The sequence below is a fragment of the Anopheles moucheti genome, chromosome 2 (genome assembly GCF_943734755.1).
Source record: "Anopheles moucheti chromosome 2, idAnoMoucSN_F20_07, whole genome shotgun sequence".
NCBI lineage: Eukaryota > Metazoa > Arthropoda > Insecta > Diptera > Culicidae > Anopheles > Anopheles moucheti.
Genome location: NC_069140.1, coordinates 55,943,247 through 55,968,686, shown reverse-complemented (window position 1 = coordinate 55,968,686; position 25,440 = coordinate 55,943,247). Strand labels below are relative to the sequence as shown.

General features: G+C 42.0%; 1 protein-coding gene across 1 annotated transcript in view; it reads right to left on the bottom strand.

The window, feature by feature from the left end:
- Nucleotides 1-470: 470 nt before the first annotated feature.
- The window catches only part of LOC128307427 (CCR4-NOT transcription complex subunit 6-like), a 101,974-nt gene continuing 77,004 nt past the window's right edge, over nucleotides 471-25,440 (bottom strand). The window contains exons 5-8 of the mRNA XM_053045263.1: nucleotides 3,993-4,061; nucleotides 3,816-3,922; nucleotides 3,498-3,703; nucleotides 471-3,404 (exon numbers count right to left, since the gene is read on the bottom strand). Coding sequence (XP_052901223.1) covers nucleotides 2,621-3,404; nucleotides 3,498-3,703; nucleotides 3,816-3,922; nucleotides 3,993-4,061 — 1,166 coding nt within the window. The 3' untranslated portion in view covers nucleotides 471-2,620. The remainder of the gene's footprint in view (nucleotides 3,405-3,497; nucleotides 3,704-3,815; nucleotides 3,923-3,992; nucleotides 4,062-25,440) is intronic.

The following is a 25,440-nucleotide window of genomic DNA, read 5'->3' as shown; positions in this document are numbered from 1 at the left end:
ACGCATATCGTTTTGTAAGATGCACCATTTAAAAATTGTCATTCACGAGCTGTTTTGAAAATGTGTGTAGGCTTAGTGACTCTGGTTGTCTTTTTGTTTGGCTGACAAAGACATTGGGGATTTCTATACTTATACATTTTGTTAGGAGTGTATCGATTTGCATGGATCCTTCCACTGTCACACACGAATTACCATTCCATGTTTTCTAACTGCTTTTGCTTTTGTACTCTTATTGTTGTTAAGTGGCGTTCTTCATAACACTATTCGTCGATACATACTCAAATTATGTCCGGTTAACAGCACACATCGCGTTTTGTTGGCAAATTGAAATCGGGATGCGTGTTTTCCAGTGTTGATAAAATTCTCCACCAATCAGCTTAGTTGTCGTTGATTGATTTACTGTTTCATACACACATTTGAAACGCTTTTTTTCGACAGAAAACGTACTTCTGGGTATGAGGTGGGCACAAATTTTGCATTCCGTTTGCATGATGTTTATCTGTCCTCTTCAAGGATTTGCACATTTGCTAATTTTTTGTTTTCGTTTTTATTTGTGTTAGTTTTATTACTTCTATAATCCAGCCTTAAAACGATACGGATACACCTTCCTTTAATTTCTATTGCCTCCAAAGTTTCTCTTCCTATATAGTATCCGTAACAACCTTCCATTCTGCGCGGTCACTTGTCTCCAGTTTTCTTCCCATTTACATATGGTCGCATGTTTTTTTTCGGTTTTAATGTTCTTTGTTTCACTGTTCATATTAGCAGAGCCACAAACTTTGCTAAAGGCGTACACAAGTTCTATAACGGTTCATTTTCCTTTTCAGATTATTTTTCATACGTGATTTCAAGAACGGAAGTGTTATTGCATAAACTACTTAAACACACAAATTCAGGACACAGAAAAAAAAAACCTACATAATAGTAGCACAATCTCTTTGTTCGTGTAAAATAGAATTAACATGATACAAAATCACCAGATGAAAAAGTGTAACGAAAAATGCATTATGACTCATTTCGAAACCTATCTGCGGTTCGGGTCGGAGTTTGTTGTGAGTGTGTGTAGTATCTTAAAGTAAACAAAAGATAAAGCTTTTTCCCAATTAGAACTTACAATCTTGGCTAACCAAATAAAAAATAATCCTTCATCGAATAACTACCAAAAAGCAAAGCTTTGAAAAGCAATCAAACAAAAATGTTCTCTCGTTTACATTTTGCCCATGTTTAGTTGTACAATACAGAAGTTCGTTTTGGTTCTTGTCTCGGCTTTAAGCGGTAAAATTGACTAAAGCAGGAAGGGGGAACATATTGTACAATTAGCAAAAATATACACACTTAATGGATGGGAAATGGAATTAAAAATAAATGAAACAAAGCAACTATAGATCATCAAGAGGATCGACTTGTTTTTAGCTAAAACTAGCAAATAGTTGATAGGATAAAAACAAAAGGCAAACGGAAAAGGAAGAGACAGCGCCAATGCCGTGACGTAAAACCGTCCGGAAATGCTGCTATCCCATTGACATGCCATGCGCGGTGCGCTTCATTTCGGTTAAAGCTGAGATTCGAACCGTTTCGTGAAAGTGTTTCCCATTTACTCCTTTTCTTAATTACGTCATTCTGTACAATAGGACTTTGATTTTTCATTGTGTTCACTGTCTTGTCACCATGAATGCACTTTTTCACAGGCCCCCAACGAAGGCCCTTCTTGTATAGGATCTGGTAGCTATGCTATGTGTACAAACGTTTTCCATGATTTCAGTGACACAGATGCTAATGCATTTTTGTTTTGATCTTGTGGGTAAGGTTTTAGCAGCAACAGTTTTGTTGTAGATGTTGTTTTCTGGTTCATGTGTTGTCCCTTGCATTTTGGTTTTATGCTGTTCAGTGTCCTTTTTTACTTGACCTTGGTTGCCTATTGCGTGCAATTTTATTACTTTACTTGCATGCTTTCATTAATCTTTACTGTTCTGTTATTGCGGCATTGCGGTGTTACGTTGAATTTGCGTTTTCGTTTGTTTTCATCTACCCGACCGATTGTTGTATGTCATTTTTTTCCGATCGATGTCGCTATTTCAGAAAACGAATCATTGCTCAATCTGGAGTTCGTGTGTGTGTGCGTGTGCATGCATGAGTGGCTGCTTATTATACAATTATTTAATGTCATTCTCCTCAATGGCCTCGGCAATTGCTTGGCCGGCGATCTTAAGACAGCGCGTTACACTGGGCAGCGATTACAAGGTGATGATCAATGTCTCCGCATTTCTCCGATGTGTACAACGATGATTTCGATGTGGGAAACACTGTCCTGGTGCTGGTATCTGCTGCTACTGACAAGTGCAGTTTCCCATTCCTCCGCACTGCCAGGGTGATGATGCTCTAGTAATGTGCCATTTACATGCTTTTAGTCTGGCGTGGTGCTGTGTTGCTTAAATGTCCGCCCGCTAACAATGACGATGTTTACGTACAAGAGAGTACCAAGATGTTTTTTTCAGCTGGTGATTGAATTTGGTGGTGGTGGTGGTGGTGGTATGTTCGCGGCGGAGGTCATATTATGCAGTCAGTTTTGCACGGTGTCAATCTGCCTACTGGCTATTACATTGCTAGCAGGTGTTTATTGCTACCTTCGACCGATCAGCCCATTCGGTTGGGCACCCGTCGTTGGCATATGGATTAACTCGAGCTCGACTAGCAGCGGGAAGTGATCGGACGGTATGTGCGGATGGGGGCAACCGACCACCTTGTTCTCCCGCAACCAGTCGGACGAGATTGGACCGAGCAGCCCGAGCGGCACCATGCCCTGCTTCGAGTAGAATATGTAATCGATAATACCTTTAAATTCGAATGTATAATTTGTATATGGCATTATATCTTCACTGTACGCTGACGCTAGTTTAAAGGAATGAGTAAATTCATTTGGTGTATCACAATTTGATATACGCTGCAGGCAGGATTTGTAGCCCAGCTCCTTGAAATCTTGATGGTCCATTGATACACGCCCGGCACTTAGAAATTCAATCACACCCGAGTCTGGAAGCGAGTTAAAGTCACCACACAGCACCAGTTGCACGTTATTTACATCGAACTTGTGTCCCGGCCGGAAGCTCAGCCCTGCTTCGTCCAATATTGTCTTGAGCTCGTTGCTCAGCATCATCGTTTGGATGAGCTTCACGTCGCAGAACTCCGGATCCCAGTGGATGTGCGCCGTGCACACCAGGATCGGCTGCGAAATCTGGGCCGCCTCCGGGGAAACACTCTCCCATGCACTTTCCTTCACCTTTAGTAGTGCCGCTAGTCCGATGTTGTCCTTCGGCATCACGCGATTGAGCATGTTGTCCGAACCTTCGGCGTTAGCCATTGCCAACTGATTGAATTCGACCAGATGCTCCTTGATTAGCGTAAACCTGTAAAACGGAAATCATAATTAATATTTTTGTTGACGATGGAACCAGTAACAAACAAACGGTTCCGGATTTGTTTCACATTTTTGCACTCACTTTGCAGAACGGAAAAAGATCGCGCATCCATCGACGTACTTTCGGTCCGCTTCCGACATTGTTTTAGCGCGTGATTTGGGTGAAAAGATGCCTTCGTAGCCATCGTTCTTAAGCTCCGGCTTGAAGAAGTTAAAGAATTGGTCGGTTTCCACCTCTTGCAGACTGATGATGTCCGCCGCGTAATGTCGTATTTCGTCAAGAATGGCCTAAAATCGGGTACGTACCGGACCCCCAACCGGAAGGTTCAGACAAACACAAATTAACAATATTGCCTCTGAGCGGTTGCCGCCGCCATTGTGTCACCTCGTGGCACATTACCTTTTTCCTGTATTCCCAGCTTAGTGCCCAGCTGGGACAGTAGCCGTACATCTGTCTCGTCGCGTACTTATCGCACAACACGTTGTAGCACATGACCGTGAATATACCTGTGACAATAGAGCAAAGGGGGGTTATTTACATGCTGTGGTGCACACATTTACTAATAACATCACTTACATGCACCACGGTTGCGATTGGGTCTCGCTAGTGGGATCCAGGGTCGCTGTGGTGGCGGAGCAACCGTAACTGAAATGATAGAATGCACACACAAAAAAAAAAACGACATTAAAATCTTTACTCCACTAGACCGTATCCCTCGTTAGTGTATAATTCAGAACAAACAGTGGTATATTTTAGCAACTATGTTCCTTGGTTCCATGTCAACAGGGACAGAATCGTCACTAACGTTTCGATAGGCACGGAAGTTTAACGCTCCGACGGCTAGCAGCCACCGTACAAAGTATATTGTGATTGATACCGAGAAACGCACCTGGACTACTAGACTTATCCATATTCGTTCGCACACGAATGTAGCCGCCACGAACAGGCGAATTATGATCGCAACGTGCTAACGTGTAAATATGAAATAAATGAACGATTTGTTTCGCTACGTGCTAATTGGACGATTGATCGTCCCCGGTGTGCGATCGTGTCGAGCATTTGCCGGCTGTTGCCGATGTCCCGAAACATTAATCGTATCGATTAATTTTGATCGCAATCTTCGCATTTTTCTTGTGTGCGGAAAAGTGAGAACGCGTGAAAACGCAACCGAAAACTGCATGGGGACAATGGAGTCGCATTTCGAAGCATGGAGTAGCAATTTGGCCAGGGCGTGTACAAACAAAACCGCTTTCCGGGGACTGTGTGTGCAAGAATTCTTCGCCTTTCGGTACCAGCACACCTTCGAAAAACGAGGAAATCGGGCGGAAAATAAGTTGTTAAAATAATAGGCACATGGGTGGTGGGCGTTGGGAGGCAATCGGCATTAAGGTTTTATATGCCTCTTCACGCCCTTCTGCATATCTTATACACCAAAGGTGCGAAAGGGAAAATAAGCGGGGAATGGTGTAAACTACCACAAGCGAACTTTCCCGATGAGAATCGTTTCCCGGAAACGAAACAATAACTTCATGGTACTTTTGAGATGTGGTGGGCAGCTAAATAATCTTTCCCCGGGAATGGAAACTGCGTAGGGTGTTATGGCGGGATTGGCGGGTTCTATGCGAAATACGCGATGATGGGTTAGAGACGGCAGGGTACGAGAACCGTTGCCGTCTATCCGTTTCGATGACATTTCTTTGTCTTCTTCAGCGTGGCTGGTAAAGAACGGCACAGCGCACCCTTTTGCCCGAAGAATGGCGTGTGACACAAGCAGCCAACAACCCGTCAACCCACGATTAGCTCCAGTAACACACTTTTCTATGTCAAGGGTGGTGATTTGTGTTCATAGCACATTTCGCTCATTTTTGCTACTCCGTATCCGGCCCAAACTATGCACCGAATAATATAAAAATGTGCTATTTGCAAGGTATTGTAGAAAAGATCACATTACCAATCGTTTTCAGTGTCTAATTCGATTGGGACAAAATATATCATCGAAGAGATCATTGGAAATGGAGGAAACAATTTAAAGATGATCTATGTATACAGATTATTAAAAGAATTCCTTATCGCGCACACTGTCCATGGATGCAATAAAATTCACCCACTATTGCTTGTCAACAGCCTGTTTATGCAAATGCAACATCTGGTAGCGAATATGTTTACCACATTTTATAGTTACAAAACATTGTAAATCCACATCGTTTAAAGTTGCCATCGTGAAGTGCAAATTGCCATTTTCTTGTCCCAGCAGCTACGGGCGAAAGATAATTTATCGATAGGATTTTGTTAAGGAGTTTAAAGGCCCTTGCCCATTTCACAATGACTGTGTAAATGCGTTTGCTTCGGGCATCGTGTGCGGTGCTGCAATTGATGGCTTCTGATTTTATCAGCTTCATGGCTGCATGGTGCTGTGATTTTCTGTACGGAAAGCCTTCCAGCTAAGGATATAAATCTTACTACCTAACTACACACACCCAAGATAGGGCGATCGCTCAAGATCCCCAAGCAAAGGCACGGCAGGTGTGATAAAAAAGAAGTCCAGAAGTCTGTTGTTTTAGCTACAGTGTGTGATAGCCACGATTCGGTTAACCGTGGGGCGCGATAGTAGCGTTTGAATTGGTGGGGAGAACGAAAAAACGAAACGCATGCAAACACGTAGTACACACTTTACTCGATCCATTCGCTAGGAAGGTAAGCAACGCGATAGTTTTGTTACAAATCTGTGCGGACTATAATGGAAGAAGCGATTGGCGGCTTCTCCGTACGGCCCCCACCGTATCGTATAATACAATGGGCACTACCCCCGTAAAGATCTTTCCGCTGGCAGAAATCGAACCTTGGGGTCAAGCAATTAGCTCTTGAAGCTTGCCGCCGGTAGCTGAGGAGAACCACCCAACATTCATCCCGCCAGAACTGGGTCAAACCACACTAATAACCCTTAGCCCAATAAATCAACTGAAAGATGCATCTAGATAGGCGACAAAACGGAAATAGTAGCGTGTAGAAATGGGTTAAGTTTGCTTTACGTTTGCTGAAAATCTGAACAAGCACCAGGAAGCACACTCCGTGTGGCAGCCACAATAACCACAAGGAATCGGCAACCGTGTGTTGGCGGTACCAGCATCTTTCAGAAGCGGGCAATTGAACACAAAAAAAACATCAACAACAAATTGCCAAGATTAGCCTCAGTGCGAACAAGTTGCCACAGTGGGCCACAGTGGGCCACGTGGAGTAAGTATTGGATAATGCCGTTACATAGCTCCGTGTCGCGGTTTTGTGCAAACAGCGCTATGACACAGCGAAAGGTTAGTGAATTGCTTTTCGCCAAGATAAGCTGCGGCAGTGCCCCGTGGGACGACGAATCCGGCAACGACCGGAAAGTTTAAGAGTGTCATTTGTCGCTCGGGATCATGTTTGTTCCGTCCGTCCGTCCTGCGTGACAAGTAGCTTGTTTTCTTGTTTTTTTATTTCACCTTCTTTCCAAGCTTTGTTTGTTTACAAAACGGGCTGAAAACTGTAAGACTTACATCAAAGTAAACTCTGCCAGCTTTTCCTTTTCATGAGCGCAAAAAAGCTTTGCGGTTGGTTGAGTGGATGGTGGAAATGAAATACAAAAAGAAAACGAAACGATATTAGACTTTAATTGGAAAGCAGAGTGCCCTGCATTAGAGTTGGAAGCCTGTCCTCTAGATACTCTGTTGCCCTAGCCCTAGCTGGTTTGGCACACCCCTGCTGGCAAGCCTGCCGTGGTAGGTACTCCATCACGCTCTGGTCGTGGGGGCACACCGCACCTACGAGAAAGCTTGCAAAACCCAGAAGCCTGACGGATAACATCATTGCGCTTGTTGGTAATTAACGTGATGCTTCTGCTTAGCGAACCAATCAGATAAATAAATAAATCTGCTTTGGGGAGTGAGCTGGGGCAATTGAAACAAAAATTGTTCATAAAACCAACCAACAGCATTCGATGGCACAGCGCACTATCCTCGCCCGTCCGCAGTAACCCTTCCAACAAGAATATGGAGAAGAAACGAGGTGTGACCATGCGGTGTGCTCTTGTTACATGTTGAAATGAACCCCCACCTAAAGAGGTGAATTGCAATACATGCAACATTTGATATGACTAAGGGCGTGCAGTAATGAGTCGAACCGTACCTAATAAAAGCCGAGCATCCTTTTTTGTTGCTGCGATCGTACAACGCTTTAAGCACGGAAGAAGCAGACCAGGAACGCAACAAAAAATCCAGCGACTAAAGAAAGACTTAGGCGTGAAACAGATAGCGGTTGCCATTGCTGTCGCTAGGTAGCAAATGTTCGGTTCCGGGGACAAGACAACCTAGGCTGCGGAATTTTTATAGGAGTGGTCGAATGCAAAGGCAAATGTAAGGGTGTAATGTAACTTCATGTTTCTAAATACTTGCAATTTGCACTGCACTGCTTAAACAACAATCAACCAGAATGATAGTTTCGAACTGGAAATGCGAATGATCATGTATTGTGTCGCCAGTAACAAAGTAACAGTAACATTACGAAAAAACATGTTATATCAAATTAATTCTATAGTAAATATAATTGATGATAATATTGATTCCAGTTCCTCATAAAATAGTTACAATGTTAACTAAAAGCTGTTAAAAAAAGACATACACAGGAAATCCTTTTTGTTTCCATTAACTTCAACGCGATCACTCCTCTGAAAAGGGCAATTGGAGATGCTTTACAAGACGAGGCAAGCAATTGGACACTTTCCCTTCCGTGGCGAGTATTACGATCCACTTGTCGGGTTGATGCGATTTTTTAAATGTACATACACACACATTAACTGGCTTTTTAATTTTTTTTTCAATGCGTACCAAGGGTATGTAAATAATCGGATCTTTTCAACGTCAACGATACTACTAGAATGGTTTATAGCTTAATTTATGGTGGACATGAAATGAATCACTGCTGTGAGCCATACTGTTCTTCCCACCAGCCATCGTTGAGTGCATTCGCGTATTGCCCATTATTCGCACCTTTAAGTGCACGATTTCACGCCCGATGGTGATGCATTCCCGATCCTGCTGCTGGGTGGCATTCCTGGTCAAATAGAGTGTGCCTGGGTAATGTGGTTTGGATTGTCTGTGCTGATCGCGTTCCAGGCGATGCAGCTGCACTTCGAAGGATGGGTTCAACTGATTCTACAATTCCAACGGGCAATGACGGCTAAAGAGCCGAAGCAACTAGACGGTGCGCGTGGGATGAACGTACGATGTTTAATTCTCTTAAGTGTCGTTGGATATAGTTTGTTCACTTTTTTTATGGAAAGTTATTGTAATAGTAACATACTTTATTTTCCTGTCCCGCGCGGGTTATTTTCATGTCGAAGAGTGGGAAAATATAACCGACCGTTACGTTGAGGCATTAGAACTGAAACACTGCTTTTATGGTACCACAAAGTTGTGATTGTTTATTGCCAACAAGCGGTGTTGTCACTCCTGACTTATAGAACTAACTTATAGGACTATGAGAAGAGAATATAAACATGGATATCGCGACATGAATATACAATTTAAACATTTACAGTCCCAATCGAAAGAGTTGTATTTTTCGAATAAACCTATAACAGTATTTGGATCATTATCACTACACGGACGACTGGTTGGATTAGTTTTTAAAGTCCTAGCTTAGGCATCTTAAAGTACGATCAAGTATATTGAAATTGACCTTGGTTCCAGAGAACCAATATCTCCTACATTATTTAAGTGATTTTAGACCAAAAGTTAAATACCGAGAGCGGTAGCTGGCCAATTAAAATACATTCTACTTCTATGACCTGTAAGATATGTTATTCTGCAAACTTATCGTTTTCCTTCCATTCTTGGACAATTCCTACGCCATGCTTTGAGGTCATCTGCCTCCAGCATAATTAAAACCTTTAGCATTCTATTAATTTTGAAGGCTCATAGGCATCAGAATGTTCAGACTTTCCCCAGTATAACTGCCTTCTTAATTTTTCTTCCTAATGTCTGCTCAATGTTTGTTTGAAAAACGGAAAAATATCATTTTCCTCAGTATATCATGTTTCTAAATATATTCTAATAAATTTTTCTAATACTGTTTCTCAAAACTTTAAAAACAAAACGGAAACGTTGTGAAATAAAGGTATGAGTGATCAAAAAGCTGACAACATGAACGTCAAAATATGAAATACGTTTCATTTTCTATCTCTAGCATGGTCATGCATGTTCATTTAGCATACAATCTTAGCCTCTTCAGCATCACTACTGCTCGCCGCCGTTGCACCGAGAGTAAAATCTGCTTGGGAAAATCTACACCTTTCCCAAGCCCACAACAACAAACGGCGGCGCGCACTCGCCGGATTTGCTCGAAAACTGCACCGGAGTGAAAATAAGGCCAGCGAAAATGATCCGCAAAATCGCGTATCCGATTATTCGTTTATTTATTTATGTACTTGCTTGTTGATCGCTCATTTTACCATTTTCCAACTGGCTGATTGGCTCGGTGAAAGCCAGAAAGGCGAAAGGAGAAAATACAAAAAAAGACAAAAGCCGTGCTAACACGTTACACATTTTGATTTTAGCACGATGATTATGATGCGAAGGTGTCACTCGGCGAAGTTTTGCCAAGTGCCAACCACAGGTCACTCTCTTTCCCCTTTTTTTAGTATCTCGTTTACTTAGACTGGAAAGCAGGACACCGCCAAGGCTACCTAGAGGAAACTGGACCGTTGTATTTAGTTGTGGAGATGACAAATGCATCGTCCGAGGCAAAGATCTAAACAAAAATCTCGACACATCTGCGCAGACATTAAATGCGGCTGTGATGATGCTGCTCTAGGCGCAACCTCTACAATTCTAACGTCAACATCAGCTTCGCCAACAAGCTGAGACAGGTGGTATAAGGCTTGCAGCAGTAGAGATTGATCGATGGAAAGAGCGGAGTAGCAAAAGCAAAAAAAAAATACACCAAGCTGACAAGGCACAATGGCGTCAAATTGGCAAAAGGCTTGGCGAAGTAAATGAATTCATAAAGGAAGAAAATTTCATTATGCCGCACTCCATTATGCCTTCTCTCGCTGAACCAACCCTTCAGGGGCCAATTCAGGTGTAAACTGCGATCGCAACATGGAGCGAACAAAACTTAGCCCTCAAATAGCGAATAGACCTGCCGACTGGTGATGCTTAGCAACATCGCAGAAAATTATGATGTTTGCATATTCTTTTAATCTTCATCTCTATGCTCCGCTACGCGCCCACAACCACACGCCACGATGAGAGGGCTCACTCGCGCGCTCTGTTGTCGTCGTGTTTCTAAAGCAGCACAAGTGAAATCAATCTAAACCGTAGAAAGCGCGGCCAGATGGCAGCGGTACCGGATGTGTTGCTGTGGTCCCAGATGTGTTTGTGCCCTCCGAGAGTGGCATTAATAAGGAAAGGAAGATATGCTCACCTCGAGGCCACGGTTGACCTCCGCACCCGTAGCACCGAGTTTCTCAGTGCAGCCCCAGCTTAACTTTTCTTCAAGTATGTCGCGCCGCTCCTGGCTAAACATCATCATCGCGCGCCATCAGCGAGAAGTAATGAGAAATTTTCCCTTTTCTTTTGGCCTTTGCAGAACAATTTAGAGGGCTACACGATTGTACACGACAAACATGCCTCATGCGTTATTGGTTGATACAAATATTGGCCACTGCTCGATCGATCTAGTTAAATCATATGCCCATTTGGTTTAGTGCGATTGTCTTGTGTAATACTTTGCTTTGAATGGCACCCGTCTACAGTTATTTATGCAGAAAAGGAATTAAGCAGTGGTTTGCTAATTGGTCGGAATTTAAATCAGCTTCCAAACTCTTTTTTGCTAAAAGTGGTACACATCCCGCAAGAGATACAAGGTTAAATTCAACTGATCATTGATTATGTTACTGCTGCAAATTGGCAACCATGTGCACATTTACGGAGCTACTAACAGGCAGTTTCTGCTTGAAACTTCGGATCACTAGATTATCTGTGGGTGATCAATCCATCTTTGTGGTAGTAGCTTTTAGTACAAATTTGGATCGGTTGTTTAAGGTTCGCAGCGCTGCAACTTAGTAAATTTCGCGCGTAAATTGCCGTTGTGGAATCACGACTAACAAGCACAGTCTCCAGTTCAAACAAGCTCTCGATCCAGTGCCGATCAGTGCTAGTTAAAAGGTTTTACCCTTCGCTATTTACAACAAAGAGCACCAGCGATAGAATTAAAACATATCCAAGCAACCGGACGACGCTACTGGAATCGATTTACACGTTTTTAGATGCATTATGGCAGTTGCGTCGCGTTCTCGAAGGTTACTTCGACCGGTTGCTTAATAGCAACGCGAACTGCAGTGATTCGAAGCGGCATGACAGCAATGAGCTTGTTTGTTTTCTGTCAAATTCTTCAAATACAGAGGGGATTGAAAATTGCTTATTCTAACGGTCAATAAACACCTCGCACTTAGTACAGTGTATGATGGAATATACAAACAAACTTCGGACACATCACTTGTTAGAGCGAGATCAGGCTTCGATCCATCGATCAAACGTATCCATCGTGTTCCTTTATTAGCCGCCCCAAGATTAATTGAATCTGACAGGATGTTGTTTTTTTTGTGTTGCATTTTTGCTTGTTTATTTTGGCAGATTGTAAGAACGCGATAAGTTTATGGTGTACAAATGCTTCACAATTTACCTCCAGTCGCATTTCTGCACCATTCCCGTGTGTGGAGGAGATATAATATATTTAATTCAATGTCGCATCACCTGTGCCTTACCGCGAAGTTAACTAACAGCTATGACAGGCCGATCAATCGCTGAATTAGCAGGGCGCACAGGTGAGAAACGATTGCTAATACTTGCATATTGCACATTTACGCTATCTCGGCGGCATGCGATGATGATGGTTTAATATAGGGGAAAAACTGAAACTTAATATAGGGGAAAGCTGGGTTTGAACAACAATCGTGATATTTGTTTAAATATGTACACATTGCTAGTTGATCGTTGATCGACAAAAGACGCAGATCACGAAACGATAGAATTAACGAGTGCAACTGTATAAATTGTGTTAGGAAATATTCCACGGTTTGCGGGCACATTCATTTATTTTGATCGTGAATGATGTTTCGTCTAGCGGTACAACTTCAAGAGGGCCATTTCTGCCTTTCCTTGACTTTATTTTCCCATATCCGGATATTCATTCCTGCGTACGAGGGATTGATCCGGAAGGGATTTTGGAACGGTCCTGTCGTGTGAAGTCCGGAGTCGCACCAATACATCCCTCCGCCCCATGTTCCGAAGAAACATTATGCATTATTTGGGACAATTGTGAACATGAAAATCGCAACAAAATTATGTTTACAGGAAATTGAAACATTGAAACATCACAAAATAACACAAGTGAATGTTGTATGGCACTACTTTTCTTAGGAACCTACTGTCGACACTTAATTAACGGACGAGATAAGAAATATAAAAAAGCAATCAAAATCGTACAATGTTGCACGATTAATTATACCACCAATCTTAAGGTCTGTGCCTCTGTAAGGTGTCGGCTTTCGGCTTATGAAAATCCTATTTTAAGAACGGTCCCAAAATGACACTGTTGACACCTCAACGATAGCATCTTTTGCAAAATTGGAAATAAATGGAAATTCAACAGACGTTTACACTGGTTCACTGTCAATAATGGTGAACCTAAGCAGTAGTTTCATTCTAGACCGAGAAAAGCTTTTATTGCGCCGCTGAATTTAACAGATGTTTCGACCCTTATCTGTTTTTGTATTTGATCGAGTATCTCATAAATCTTTCCACCAACTAGATTTACATGTGCCATTCGCGTCGCTTGCTGGTGCGGCTTCATGATCTGTCCATCGCAGACCAGCAGCTGAATAAAAAACCGAATTAAAGCTTTATCCACCTCACGAAGTTGAATAAAACACGTAAGAACTTCTATAAAAAAGATAGTTTAAAGAAAGGATGGCTGTGAACCTTTGGCCAAAGCCATCAAACCTCAAAGCTGTCGAATGGATCACGACATCATTAGATTCGAATGTATCTTTCGACCATAAGGGATAAAAGTTTATTCGACCTTACGTTACCCAGCCTTAGCCATTGTACCGCGCCCTGTTTCACTGTTTTGTAGCACCCGTTAAGTTTTTATGCCAGGCTCTTTTTAAATTTGCCGAAATAGATTCTTTGATACTTATTTCTTTGCCTTCGCGTTCATCACTCAAAGCAAGATTAGATCGTAAATCGTAAAGTTCTGACAGGAGAACAACCAGATTTTAGACGTAGACGCGCTTGGAGCCACAGTTTAGGGCTCGTCGTTACACTAGAACCCAAGCGAAAAAGTTCTACCGAAGACATTTCAATTGGAATTCATAGAAAACAAATTAGCCCTGCGGCATTTTTGTTGTCGGGGGACGTTTTTCTGACTAATTCCTGCTTAACAATCGTTCAATGTTAAATCGATGTCCGTTATTATGACCTAATGTTGGCAAAACACCGAAAGGCTTTATAGGACCGTACGACGAGTTTGTTTCCGGAGGCCCTCTCAGCATCGCATCGTTTCTTACTGCGCTATATTCTTCCTTTCATTTGTCCCTTTCCTGTTTCCATCCATTATCGTTTATCTCGTGCGACTTCTTCGTCTCGTTGTTTCGGTAATTAATTTAAAGCTTGTAGGATTAGTTTTATGCCTCCATGAGGTCTCGTTTAAATTTCTCTCAAACTGGCACTGAGATCTGCGTGTAAGTGTTTATGGCTATATTTCTAAGACATTCGCAATGTCCGGCCGTTGAACTGTGACCACATTCTGTATTCCGCTGGATGCAGGATTATTTTGAAACGTATACGATTCTGCCCGAGAGCGATTCCCCGGAGATCCTGTTTGACGCATAGGAATGAGATCGGAAAGCACTCGCCAAATGTTACGAACTGGAGGGTATAAATAAGCGAATAAAAACAGTGCGCGTTGGACAATTTCAAACAGCGCAAAGAGCTGCTTAAATATGGATGACCGCCGTTCGTTCTGCTGACAAGCGTCCGTCAACGAGTTCACGATTCCATTTCGGCAACGTTTTTGTCTCGTATCTGCTTTCCTTCTTTTTCGGAGAAAAATGTTAGGATTAGTGTCACCTTTTGACATTTTTTTTTTCACAAAACAACACCGCGGCACAGTTGCTAAGGCTTCAACTATGCACAGCTTTTAGTCAGACAGCAGAAAAGCAACGCATGAACAAACATGCATAAATGGCTGTTTATTTTAACTGATAATGCCTGATATGATCAGTGCAATTGTAGTGATACTCTCTGAGAAATAGATTTCAAATTCTTCCTCCAAACGATCGTAGAAACATAACACCGCATGTGCTACTAACAAACACAAGCCTAAATCAATCAACGTGAGGTCTACATACAATTTCACTCTTGTATCTGTGAATGATTAAAAGGCGTTTGTTTCGCAAACCACAAAAAACAACAGAACGTGACATGAATCAAAATTAATAAGCTCCATGTTTGTCATTCACACACAAGTACATAATGCCGGCCACCCAATAGTGCATAATATTGCAATACTACCCCCAATAAATCAATCGCATCATAAAAAGTGTACCAATCAAAGGGTAGCGTGAGAGAAAATAAAAACAAATGGGCCGAATGTGAAGAAGAAAAGGATCAATATTTTATGCAAATAAACTTTTTTTTAAACAGAAAAAAAATAACAGAAAAAATTGTGCAATCATTCTTACATAGTACACAACTACCCTGGGGACTCGGGATTGATTGATGGCGGCAAAACTTGATGGCAAGTTTTCTAGCTCTCGTTTGCGAGGTGAATAATGACGTGCAGCATGCAATTGATGATTCAACTAATCGTCGGCACCGGGCTCATCACCGAACGTTGGCGCGGCGTTCGCGGGGCTTCGAGCAGTCAACATTGGCAACAAGACATGTTACACACCAAACGACGACGATGTTAAGTATCGAACTGGGGGAATGATGAACCCGCCGAACACCTATCTCCATTTCGGAGCTTGCGGGCATGATTGCGAGCGATTACAGTAATTGAGAGTCAATTACGCTGATGATGCTTACCCTCGGTTGAAGTTTTCTGAGTGAATTAAACACACAACACGCATGCGAACTGACGACGCCGTACCTGCCCGCGTGAGATCGAGACGTTTTTATTACACGAACCCAAAATGCAGATCATTTTTATTTTGGCAATTTATTTTGTTCTTGTTTTTCTTTGTTTGTTTCTGTTGCAAAAATCAATTTTTGGACAAATTAACCCTACATTATGAGGTAAATGGCAATCCGGTCGATTTTACAGCGTTCTCTTTAATAAGCGTGCTTGTTATTAATTTAATTGCAAGCGTTAACTTGTTTTTTCAAGTAACCGTCTCTTTTACTTGATGAAGTTTAGGCCTTGCTATATCTACATCATTCAATTAATAATTTAAAGAAACACTTGAACGCAAACCTGCACAGGAAGTAACGTTATTGCAAATCAAACGCTATCAGAATAGTAATAAAACATATTATGTATTATTTGTCACAGTACCAACAATGTAACAAAACAAATGCACTAAACTTGCACTGTTTGCTGCTTTGCTCGGTTTGCCTTTACGAATGATTTGATCCGTCTACATTTTTATTACACTTTATTACATCCATCACAGGCGGTGAAGAGATTATTTTTTATTGTCCATTGTTTAGCCGTGTATGTAAATGCAGCGGGCGCGATCCCAAAAACAGAAACATATCGTTGAGCCCATAAACAATTGATGTGGAACGAAACAGTATCCGACTGCGCCATCCACAACCGATGCGTTCGGAAACGAAGCGGATTTAATTTATGATCAAGGCGTGCCCTCTTACCATAGAAAGACTCGACTGCGTTCCGATTACGCATACAGTGACATGTTTCATCTCTCCTCTTCTGTGTTCTGGCCGAATGCGAAAAAAACACGACTAAGGGGGAACGCGATCGGGAGCACCCTGGACAAGCACACAGTTTGACCTGACGGCGTTCGTCGCCTATCGCACCGTTGACATCTCTTCGATCCACATAAAAACCACATCCAATTCGATGCGTTATTCATCATCATCATTTGCTATCGAGCCTTTTCATCGCAAGCTGTTTATAGGTTAGGTAAGGTTTGGTTTGGTGCGGGATAAGAAAAAAAAAGGCTTCGCCATAGCGAAATTCTAGAAAGGTTATTTGAAGTCGATCAAATGGCAACGCAACACCGCGTTTTCGTTCTACCAACGAGCATCACAGCGAGAAGGGAGGAGATCGTTATTCCTTGATAACGCTAGAAGCGCAAAAAGGCGGTTCAAACATTGTTGCGCTCTCTGCTCGGGGTATTTTCTCAGCAAACATTCTTCGCTTCATTCCGATCATTCGTCATTTTCGTGTTTGTTTTTTTGTTCTCTACGGTGCAGAAAGGCAGGCACGCAGCAGCGAATAGTATGTTTTAATTGATACTACAATTATTCTTCAGCTTGTCAGAACACGGGTTCCTAAACAGCTTCTGCACAATGTCGCCCCTTATCAGATACGAAAGGCAACATTTTGTTTACACTGAAGAGAGACATAATGCTAAAGCCATGTAAAATGGAATTGAAGGATAAGGGTATGCAATTCAACAGATAACATCAAGAGAAATTCAAAAGAGCTAGTTTTTGTAAGTTTGTCTCCCGTTTTATGCACAGTGAGCAGTGAATCGAAGAGGAACACACAGTGATGCAATAAAACAAACCATGCTGATAAAGATATTTTACGACACCCCCTCTTACCCCATGCACTACTAATGGACATTCTTAGTGGCGCAAAATGATCATAAAAATAATGATGACAGTTTTGATATGTCACCTTGCTATTGGAAAAGGGCAGAGAGGGAGATGTGTAAGTGTACGCGTACGTACCCCGACGTATAGCAGTTCACCTTTCTCGCATCCATATCGTATGTCACATAGCGGCTACGGTTCGCTGCAACATTAATTGAATGATCCCCATTCCAGCCACCCGCTCCAGCGGTTATACGCGCGCACAGGCAGCCGAATGGAAATGCTGCATCTAATGGAACACAGTATGCATATACTCGATCGCGTAACTACAAAACGGTGACATTTAGCTACGGTCAGCAGAAATGAAACACCTGTGAAAAGATTTTGCGGTATGCTTCCAGCTGCAGCCGCGTACCACCACCACGGCGTACGCAGGACAAACGCCAAGGACAAACAACTTTCACGCACTGTTCTTCAATATCCCCATATCCCGCATGGGCCGTGTGGGTTGCCGCACACCTTCATGGAAGGTATCACACCTCTCACACCTCTCGTAGTGCAAAAACGCAAAGGGATCTGCCGACATGGGGGACACAAAAGGCTGCACTCGGTACCGTTAGGAATGTGCAATTATGTGACGTTGCGTTCCGTGAGAATGCTGCTTTGCGAATGAATCGATCAAATGAAGGTTACCAAAGTAGGGTGAAACCAGGGTGAGACATGGCGCTGTTTTATGGAAGAAATCAATTAAACATTAATGCTTTTATTTACAACGTCCCTATGGAATTGACTGCAAATGGCATTTAAATGTATGTAAATATTCGTACCATTGGTTTTACAGGTTATATTTTGCGAAAGTCGCAATTGTTTTCTTTTCTTAAAAATCATTTTAAATAATATCGCGATTTTGTGATTTTGTGAATATTTTCAAAAAAAAATCTCTTTATAACATAGTTAAGCTCATTATCATTCTTTAATTCATAGTTAACGAAAAACATAGTTTATCACTACATGAACACAGTCGAGGCAAGATACAATTGAAAATGAATCTAAGCAGGCTTAATAATTGGATAAACAACCAGAAAATATCGCCTTCGCGCAATACCGTGTGTAATTGTGTGAACTTAGCAGGAAGGAAACAAAAAAAAAACATCTTACAAACATGCAAGTCACCGATGTAACGTATCCGTGTGTGACTCTTTAACGTACATTCTACAACCCACACATAACGCATTAGGAGTGAACAACAAAAAAAAACAGCAAGCGCATCAATTCAGAACATTTCAATGTCACAATGGGAACAATTGAATCTTTAACCTCATCGAATCAGTGCGGTACAACATACACATGGTTGTTAAAAATAACCACACAAGAAAACAATAATCAGTGAGCAGCAACCTGCAGCAGAACAGCAAAAACTATTATTGTCTACAAAACAAAAAACCAACATCATCAAAAACAGCAAAAAAGAACACTCCACATATGCTTAAGAAGCTCAATGAAAAGGGCCCAAGTGAGCTGTCGCCTGTCGGAGTCGTTGTGGGGGAGAAACTGTGAAACTCACGCGCGCACAATCGTTCAATTGAATGTTGTGAAAGAAATAATAAACCCCGAGCAGTGCGGGCCGTTTTATGACCGAATATATGCCTCAACAAACGTAAGTTTGAATGAGATGATGTTGAGACAGATTTCATCTTGAAAACCCACATCGTCTATCGATGACCACCACACACGTGACAGCAAAGGATCTGACAGCGTATTCAAAGAATGAGAATGGTTTTTATTTTCGCAAAGGCTCAAGCTGGTCTGGGTATGGAGGGATCGATTGCAGTAATTTGTATCGAGTTCAAAAAAAACAACTCCAAACCATCCTCCTACTCTATCACTCATGCATATAAAACAGATAAAACTTTACGACTCATCAGTCAGTGTCAGTTTTGGGGCCTTTCAAGCATCATTCAATGCTTAATGTGTCCTGACGTGGGATTAATATTTTTCAATCAATGAATAACGCTGTTTGTTCGCGTTGAGCCCGCGTGATGCATTTGAATTTTGGAAGATTTTTTTTGTTTATTTCTGTGCGTTAAAAGTAGATGCGAGAAGCAACACTTAAATCACATCGATCAACTGCAAGACATAAGTGTGCACGGCCAACTAAAAACGTTTGTAATTGATTGAATACTTTGCAAGGTACACACACACATACACAAGATGCATCACTTGTGCGGTTCTACAGACACACACACATGGATGCTGAGAGTTCAACGCACTTTCCAGCTGATCTTGCCGATTTGACAGATCAAGTAATGGCGGCGAGTTAATATAAAACGTCGGGTTTATTGGTAAAGATAACATCCGAATCGGTTCGCATACGGACGATCGTAACCGTATGGACGATCGCTTGCCTAGCAAAGTCACTTACGCCATTAACGCTACTTGCTATGACATAAAAACATAAGCCGATCAATTATAAACATTACGCATCCTGCATGGTCATAGAAGAGAAAAACAAAGCCGATTTTAATTGATACTGAACGCACTTTAAATAAAAATTTTATTTCATCGTAAAAGTTGGTAATATGCAATAATTATCATCTGTTGCATTAATCATTAATTCATAATAAAGTAAAAAAAATATGTCACATAAATTTAAGGGAAAAATTGCTCATCTGTTTTAAACAATTATAAACAAGTTGTTTTTCGATTCACTTTACAGCAACTGGAGCGTCAACTTTCTCCAAATCGAAGCCTAATTCATTTGTCCGATACGACAACATCCCAATCTGAATGGATAACATGATTAATGACTGGACGATCATTTCTATACCCGTGATTAGCCAAAATTTAAACGGCATTAAATGCTTCGGCAAGCTCATTTTGCACATTTGCCTACGTGGAAGTGGAACGAAACACATTTTTCATTTGATCACCAGTCGAACTTAGGGAAGATCGAGAATCGAAATTCCGTTCCTTTTAAAGGGTGCTTTCCAGGCGACACCAAAACGCTTGTAATAGCTTCGATTTGTCTGTGATTAGCTCGTAAACGGGTATGTCTGACGGGGGGTCAGGCAAAGGAGCAAAAAATATGAGAATGAATTTAACAAAAAAATATACATACACATAAATCTATGTCCCAACATGGCTAAATTGTGCGCGATCGCGATTTGTCAGCTCGACGGTCGCGATTACGTTCCACGTACGGCGGGCAGAAGGTGATAGCGCCTAGTGACAGCCAACGCCACCTAGCGGTCTAGCGCTTTTGCTGCAAATTAACACATTCTTCTGCGTGTGACCTGCCCCCGGAAAAGAAGCAGCAGAAAGGTACCGCGTTGTGGGAAAGGATGGTAGGAGCTGGCCCAAAAGGATCGCGGTTAATATGTACGAATCGTGAAACAATAAATCATTACAATTAGCCCCCGCTGAGCGATACTCCCAAATACGCAACCAGTTTAGGTTGCGGGGCAAGGGAAAGTCTCAGTTGGGATCGTCGTTCGAAGAAAAACCGCGAATCAACGCTGAAGGATAGGAAAAGAGGAGCAACAAATTTTACAAATAAAAAAAAACCCGGAGATACAAAAGGAGGAAATACACACAAAACACTCCCAAAATGAACGCCGAGCATATCAAATGATCTTCGTAAGCCTGTTTGACAGCAATAAATGGTTTCGTGTTTCATGCCAGGCCTTCGTTCAATCTTCAATGGAGCAAACCATGATGCATAAAAGGACGATGATGAATTTGTGAACATAGTTTAAAGGGTTTCAAAAAAGAGGCTCGATATATTGTTTAAAGCGGTTGAAGAAGATTATTAAAATACACTTCATTGCTTATATTCGTTACAAAACATTATAGGATGCTATAGATAGGCAAACATGATAATACTTTATTACTTTATTATTACAGCAAAGCATTGTAGCAGAGCTTTTATTATATTTTTGGGTAAAAATCCAGACAATGCGACAAGGTATCAATCAAACGAATCGATTAGAATTCTGTCGAACGCTCGAAGGGAACTGCTTTCGAAATTACCAACAAGAACAACATACAACAAGTCCCTTAGCAATGTGCGAGAACATGTTGTTTATTGTTTGTTTCTGCACCTTTTTTAGCAGTTACTATTGCCAGCACATATTTTACAATCATTATCCAACCATTCCATCATTTTATCGATAACATATGAAAACATATCCACCGATCGATACCAGCAGACCAGTCCAATCAAGAATGAGGCTTAATGTAGCCGTCGTAGATGGTTTTCTGTAAGAGAAGCGTTGATGAATTATGCATGAGGATATGAAGCTAAGTTAAGAAACGACATAACAACAACAAGAAGTTTCACTAGCAGCAAATAGTTTTGCCATATAAGTAAACTTATTCTCCGATTATCGCACTTTATACAACTATCACTTTTCCTTACATTTGTAGTAAATCAATCTTGTAATGACTGCCGATGTCTAGCAGGCAAGTCCAACCATTTCCGCTTCTTTGAAGCCTTGTAATAGCAGCGCACTAATCGCGTCCAAGGCAATGAACGGCAAAGAGCGAAAGTGCTTCGTGTACATGACAGTAACACTGTGCACACCAAGGCGAGCTGTAGCCCCGTTTCTTGACAAGAAAATGAGCGCCATTGTTCTTAGGGGTACACTCAAATTAAATCGTCGTACTCGTTTGTTACCTTCGGGTTCGACAATTTCATTGCACACCCGCAACATTGCCACCCTTTTCCACCGGGCGGCCCCCCCCCGTCTCGGGCCACAAAAAAAGGAAGTATTAAAAGCAGGAAGAGTGGAAACAACTTTCGTTGTTTCGGAACATGACAGTGAAAGAAATAACCGGCGGGCACACATTTTTCAGACATTTCGAGCAACAGCCGCTCTACATCACTCACATCTTCATCGCTAAACAAACCAAAGAACACACATAAAAAGGAAAGCCAAGATACTCATACACACACACACAAACAAAATTACAATAGCCAATACTCATCTAGTTCTCCACCCCAGATACATAATTTGGTTCGCAAATGTTTGCCGCCTCCGTCATCCATAAGACACAGAGAGTGGGGGACTGATCTCGCCCGTCTGCGAGAAGTTCCCAACGATCATCCCCGTGCAGCAGCAGCAGCACACCCTCGCGATCGGGCATTTTGTCTGTCTTTTCCGACAAAAAAGCGTGCTAGTTGTTTTCGCTAAAGTCCAAATCCAACAACGCCCCACCCGGGTGCCAAGGCGTTGGGAGATTGCTGAACGAAAATGAACGGAAATTGTGCGGGAAATTCGAACCAATTTCCCTCGAACGAGCACGCTGGAACGAATGCTAACAAGGGGTGGAAGGAAGGGTGGAATCTCCGCGGGGCGAGTGTAAATAGTGTTTGTTTTTACTTTTCATGCCCGTTTTACTTTCGTGCTCCCTTCACTTTAAGTACGTATTGATCCCCGGCAAAAGGGATGCAATTTCACTCTTTACCTCTTCTTCTGCGTAATTTTTTTTTCTCACCATTTTTCCGAAAAGTCGGGCAACGAAAACGAAAAGAATTCCCCCACCCACTACTTGCTTTTCTTTTCGCGAAAAAAGGAGAAAAGTGTCTCGAAGCGGGGAAACAAAAAATCGACCACAATGAATGAAAGATCATCAAGACCGAAAAAAAAACAAGATTCACCACTGTCGCACGTTTTGGCGATCTTGCGCTCTGTCTGTTATTTCGCGTTTTAACTTGTGCCGCCATTGAGCGAAATGCCAAACAGAAACCGTTCCTTCTCTCGTACACGAAAGTACAATGTGAACGATTTTTGTTTGTTGTTTTCAATTTCATGCCATTTTACGCGGTTCGATTTTCCATCATCCGCAGCATAGCATTTTTTTAGGTCCTCCCCGTCAGTAGATCGAAACGTGAAATTGTCAATTGTGTGCCACAAGCAAACATGTTGCTTGCTTTTTCAATGCCGTTCTGGATCGTGCACGTCAAACGGGGTGTCTTTACGATCGGCGCGGATGTTTTTGTGTTGTTGTTGTCCATTTTCCTCTCTGCCACACAAGAATACCTTGGTGGAGGCAGGCGAAGGTGTCGGAATTGCGGAATTGTGCCCTGCAGGCGCGACATTCGGGCGATTGAAACCGACGTTTCGGAAAGTGATGAGTTGTTGAAATTCGCAAAAGGAAAGAAACACGAGCAGAAAAGATCTTTCAGACGAAGACGAATCGTGCACATAATACGAAATTTTATGCTCCTGAAGGTGAGAGAGAGAGAGGGGAAGGCATAGCGTGGACGGGGGAAACCATTTTTCAACACCTTGTTTAGAATTCTGGGAACAAGAGTATTATGGGCCGAAAACTGAAACTTCTTCTAAGAAGACCACTCCATTGCCACCGCAACCTACCATTTTGGGGATGGTTTAATTTTTCTCTTCGGTTTCCTATTTCAAGCCATCAACGATAAGAAAGGGAATGCCGACATGTTCGTTGTTTGATACCCGTAAGAAGCGAGCGACAAATATTATTCGCCACAGCATGGGCAGAAGATTTTCAATCAAACTGATTACTGAAAACCATCGCTCGCTTTATAGCAGAGGAGTAAGGGCTTGGATTTACCGAGGGATCACGATCTTTCTTCCAGTTGATGTACAAGATCATCTTCAGACGATGGCTAAAGCAGGTACTTGAGAGCATACAACACGTCAATTGGCACTTTGTTGCTCGCCAAATTAGTCGTTGTTGATGCTTTACCCTTCGGTCTTCTTACCACCCAGCAGTGTTTGCATATAATTGGCTACGCTTTCATATGCTGCCGTGAGTGACAAGAAAGATGGCTATCTAGTTCTAACCACATTCTTTTGCCAGCGACTCAACTACGTAAGCAGCGGCAAGCGCATCAAGTGCGCAGCACGGTACTTTAGCGGTCGTTTTACCTAAGGGCACGGGGAGGCCAGTATCGTATGTGAAGATCCTATCTGAAAAGCAGGCATTCATGTAAACATCTTAATAAAATCTCATAAACTCACTACGCATGCGCAGCTAAACGCGGTCCAAGCAGTCCACTATTCAATGAAGAGCGGTGATGAACGTACCAAATGTTCGTCCGTTTTACCAGCCGTGAAACGGTGGTGCAATTCATCAATTCGTTTGGCCGGCCTGTGGTTCGTAATTGCCAGGACTAGTCCACAATTAAAGACGGTGGAAAAATGCTTGCACGATGATGCGTTTCGTAATTTTACTTTCCATATTTATTCGTCTCTTGCGGAGTTGCTGTAGCTCGTTCCGTTGCCTAGCGACAGACGGGAGGCCTTTTCACTTGCGCTACAAATAATCCCGGACGCAATCTCGCGAAGCATCGCATTCGCGAAGCATTCTAATGTCTTTTCCTTTGTTTTTCAAATAAAACCGCACGAAAGAACCATTCTATGTGCGGGTTCTTCTTCCAGCCCTTGAGTGTTTGTGATTTATGGCGGCATGGTTCCATTTTCTTAACATTTTATTGTATATATCTTTCGACGACCGTCGTCGGGGAAGTGGAATGTTCGTTTTATTATTGTTGTCTTCTTCTCCCGCGGGTGAATCTTTCGGGTCGTTATTTTTTATCTCCAAACCTTAGAAAAATGCTTTTGACAACAGCAGATGAACTAAGACACAAAAGTAATGTCCTCCAGCCACAGACCGAAGGACATTGGAATTTAAATTCCGACAATTTGCATAATGTTTTGAGCAGAGTATAGCGTCTCACTTCGCTGGTTGTGCTTGCGAGATGAGATGGTTGGTACAGTAATACTCGTTATTTGCAGATCAGAGATTTCTTATCCGAAAAATGAACGTGTCATACCCTCACGTACGTCTATCGTAATGCCGAGAACGTTTTTACCAGCAATATCGAATCTCATGTCAAATTCTGGTAGAACATTTTGTGTGAATCACTGCATGGTCACTGAGGATTGGCTCCGATGGGATTTTGGAGCTGTCCTGTCCTGTCACACACAAAGTATTACACAAAATAATTTGAATGACATTAAACCTTATAGAAAAAAATCAATATGTAAATTATAACTAACATATGCACAGCTAAAAAAAACATCATGCCACGCCATTTTCGCCAAGATCACAAATAATCAAGATAATCCTTTTAGTGACGCAAAATAGATAATTATAACGATAAACTGGCCACAACATTCGACCAGCACCAACACGAAGTTATGTGGTATTAAAAACAAATTAAC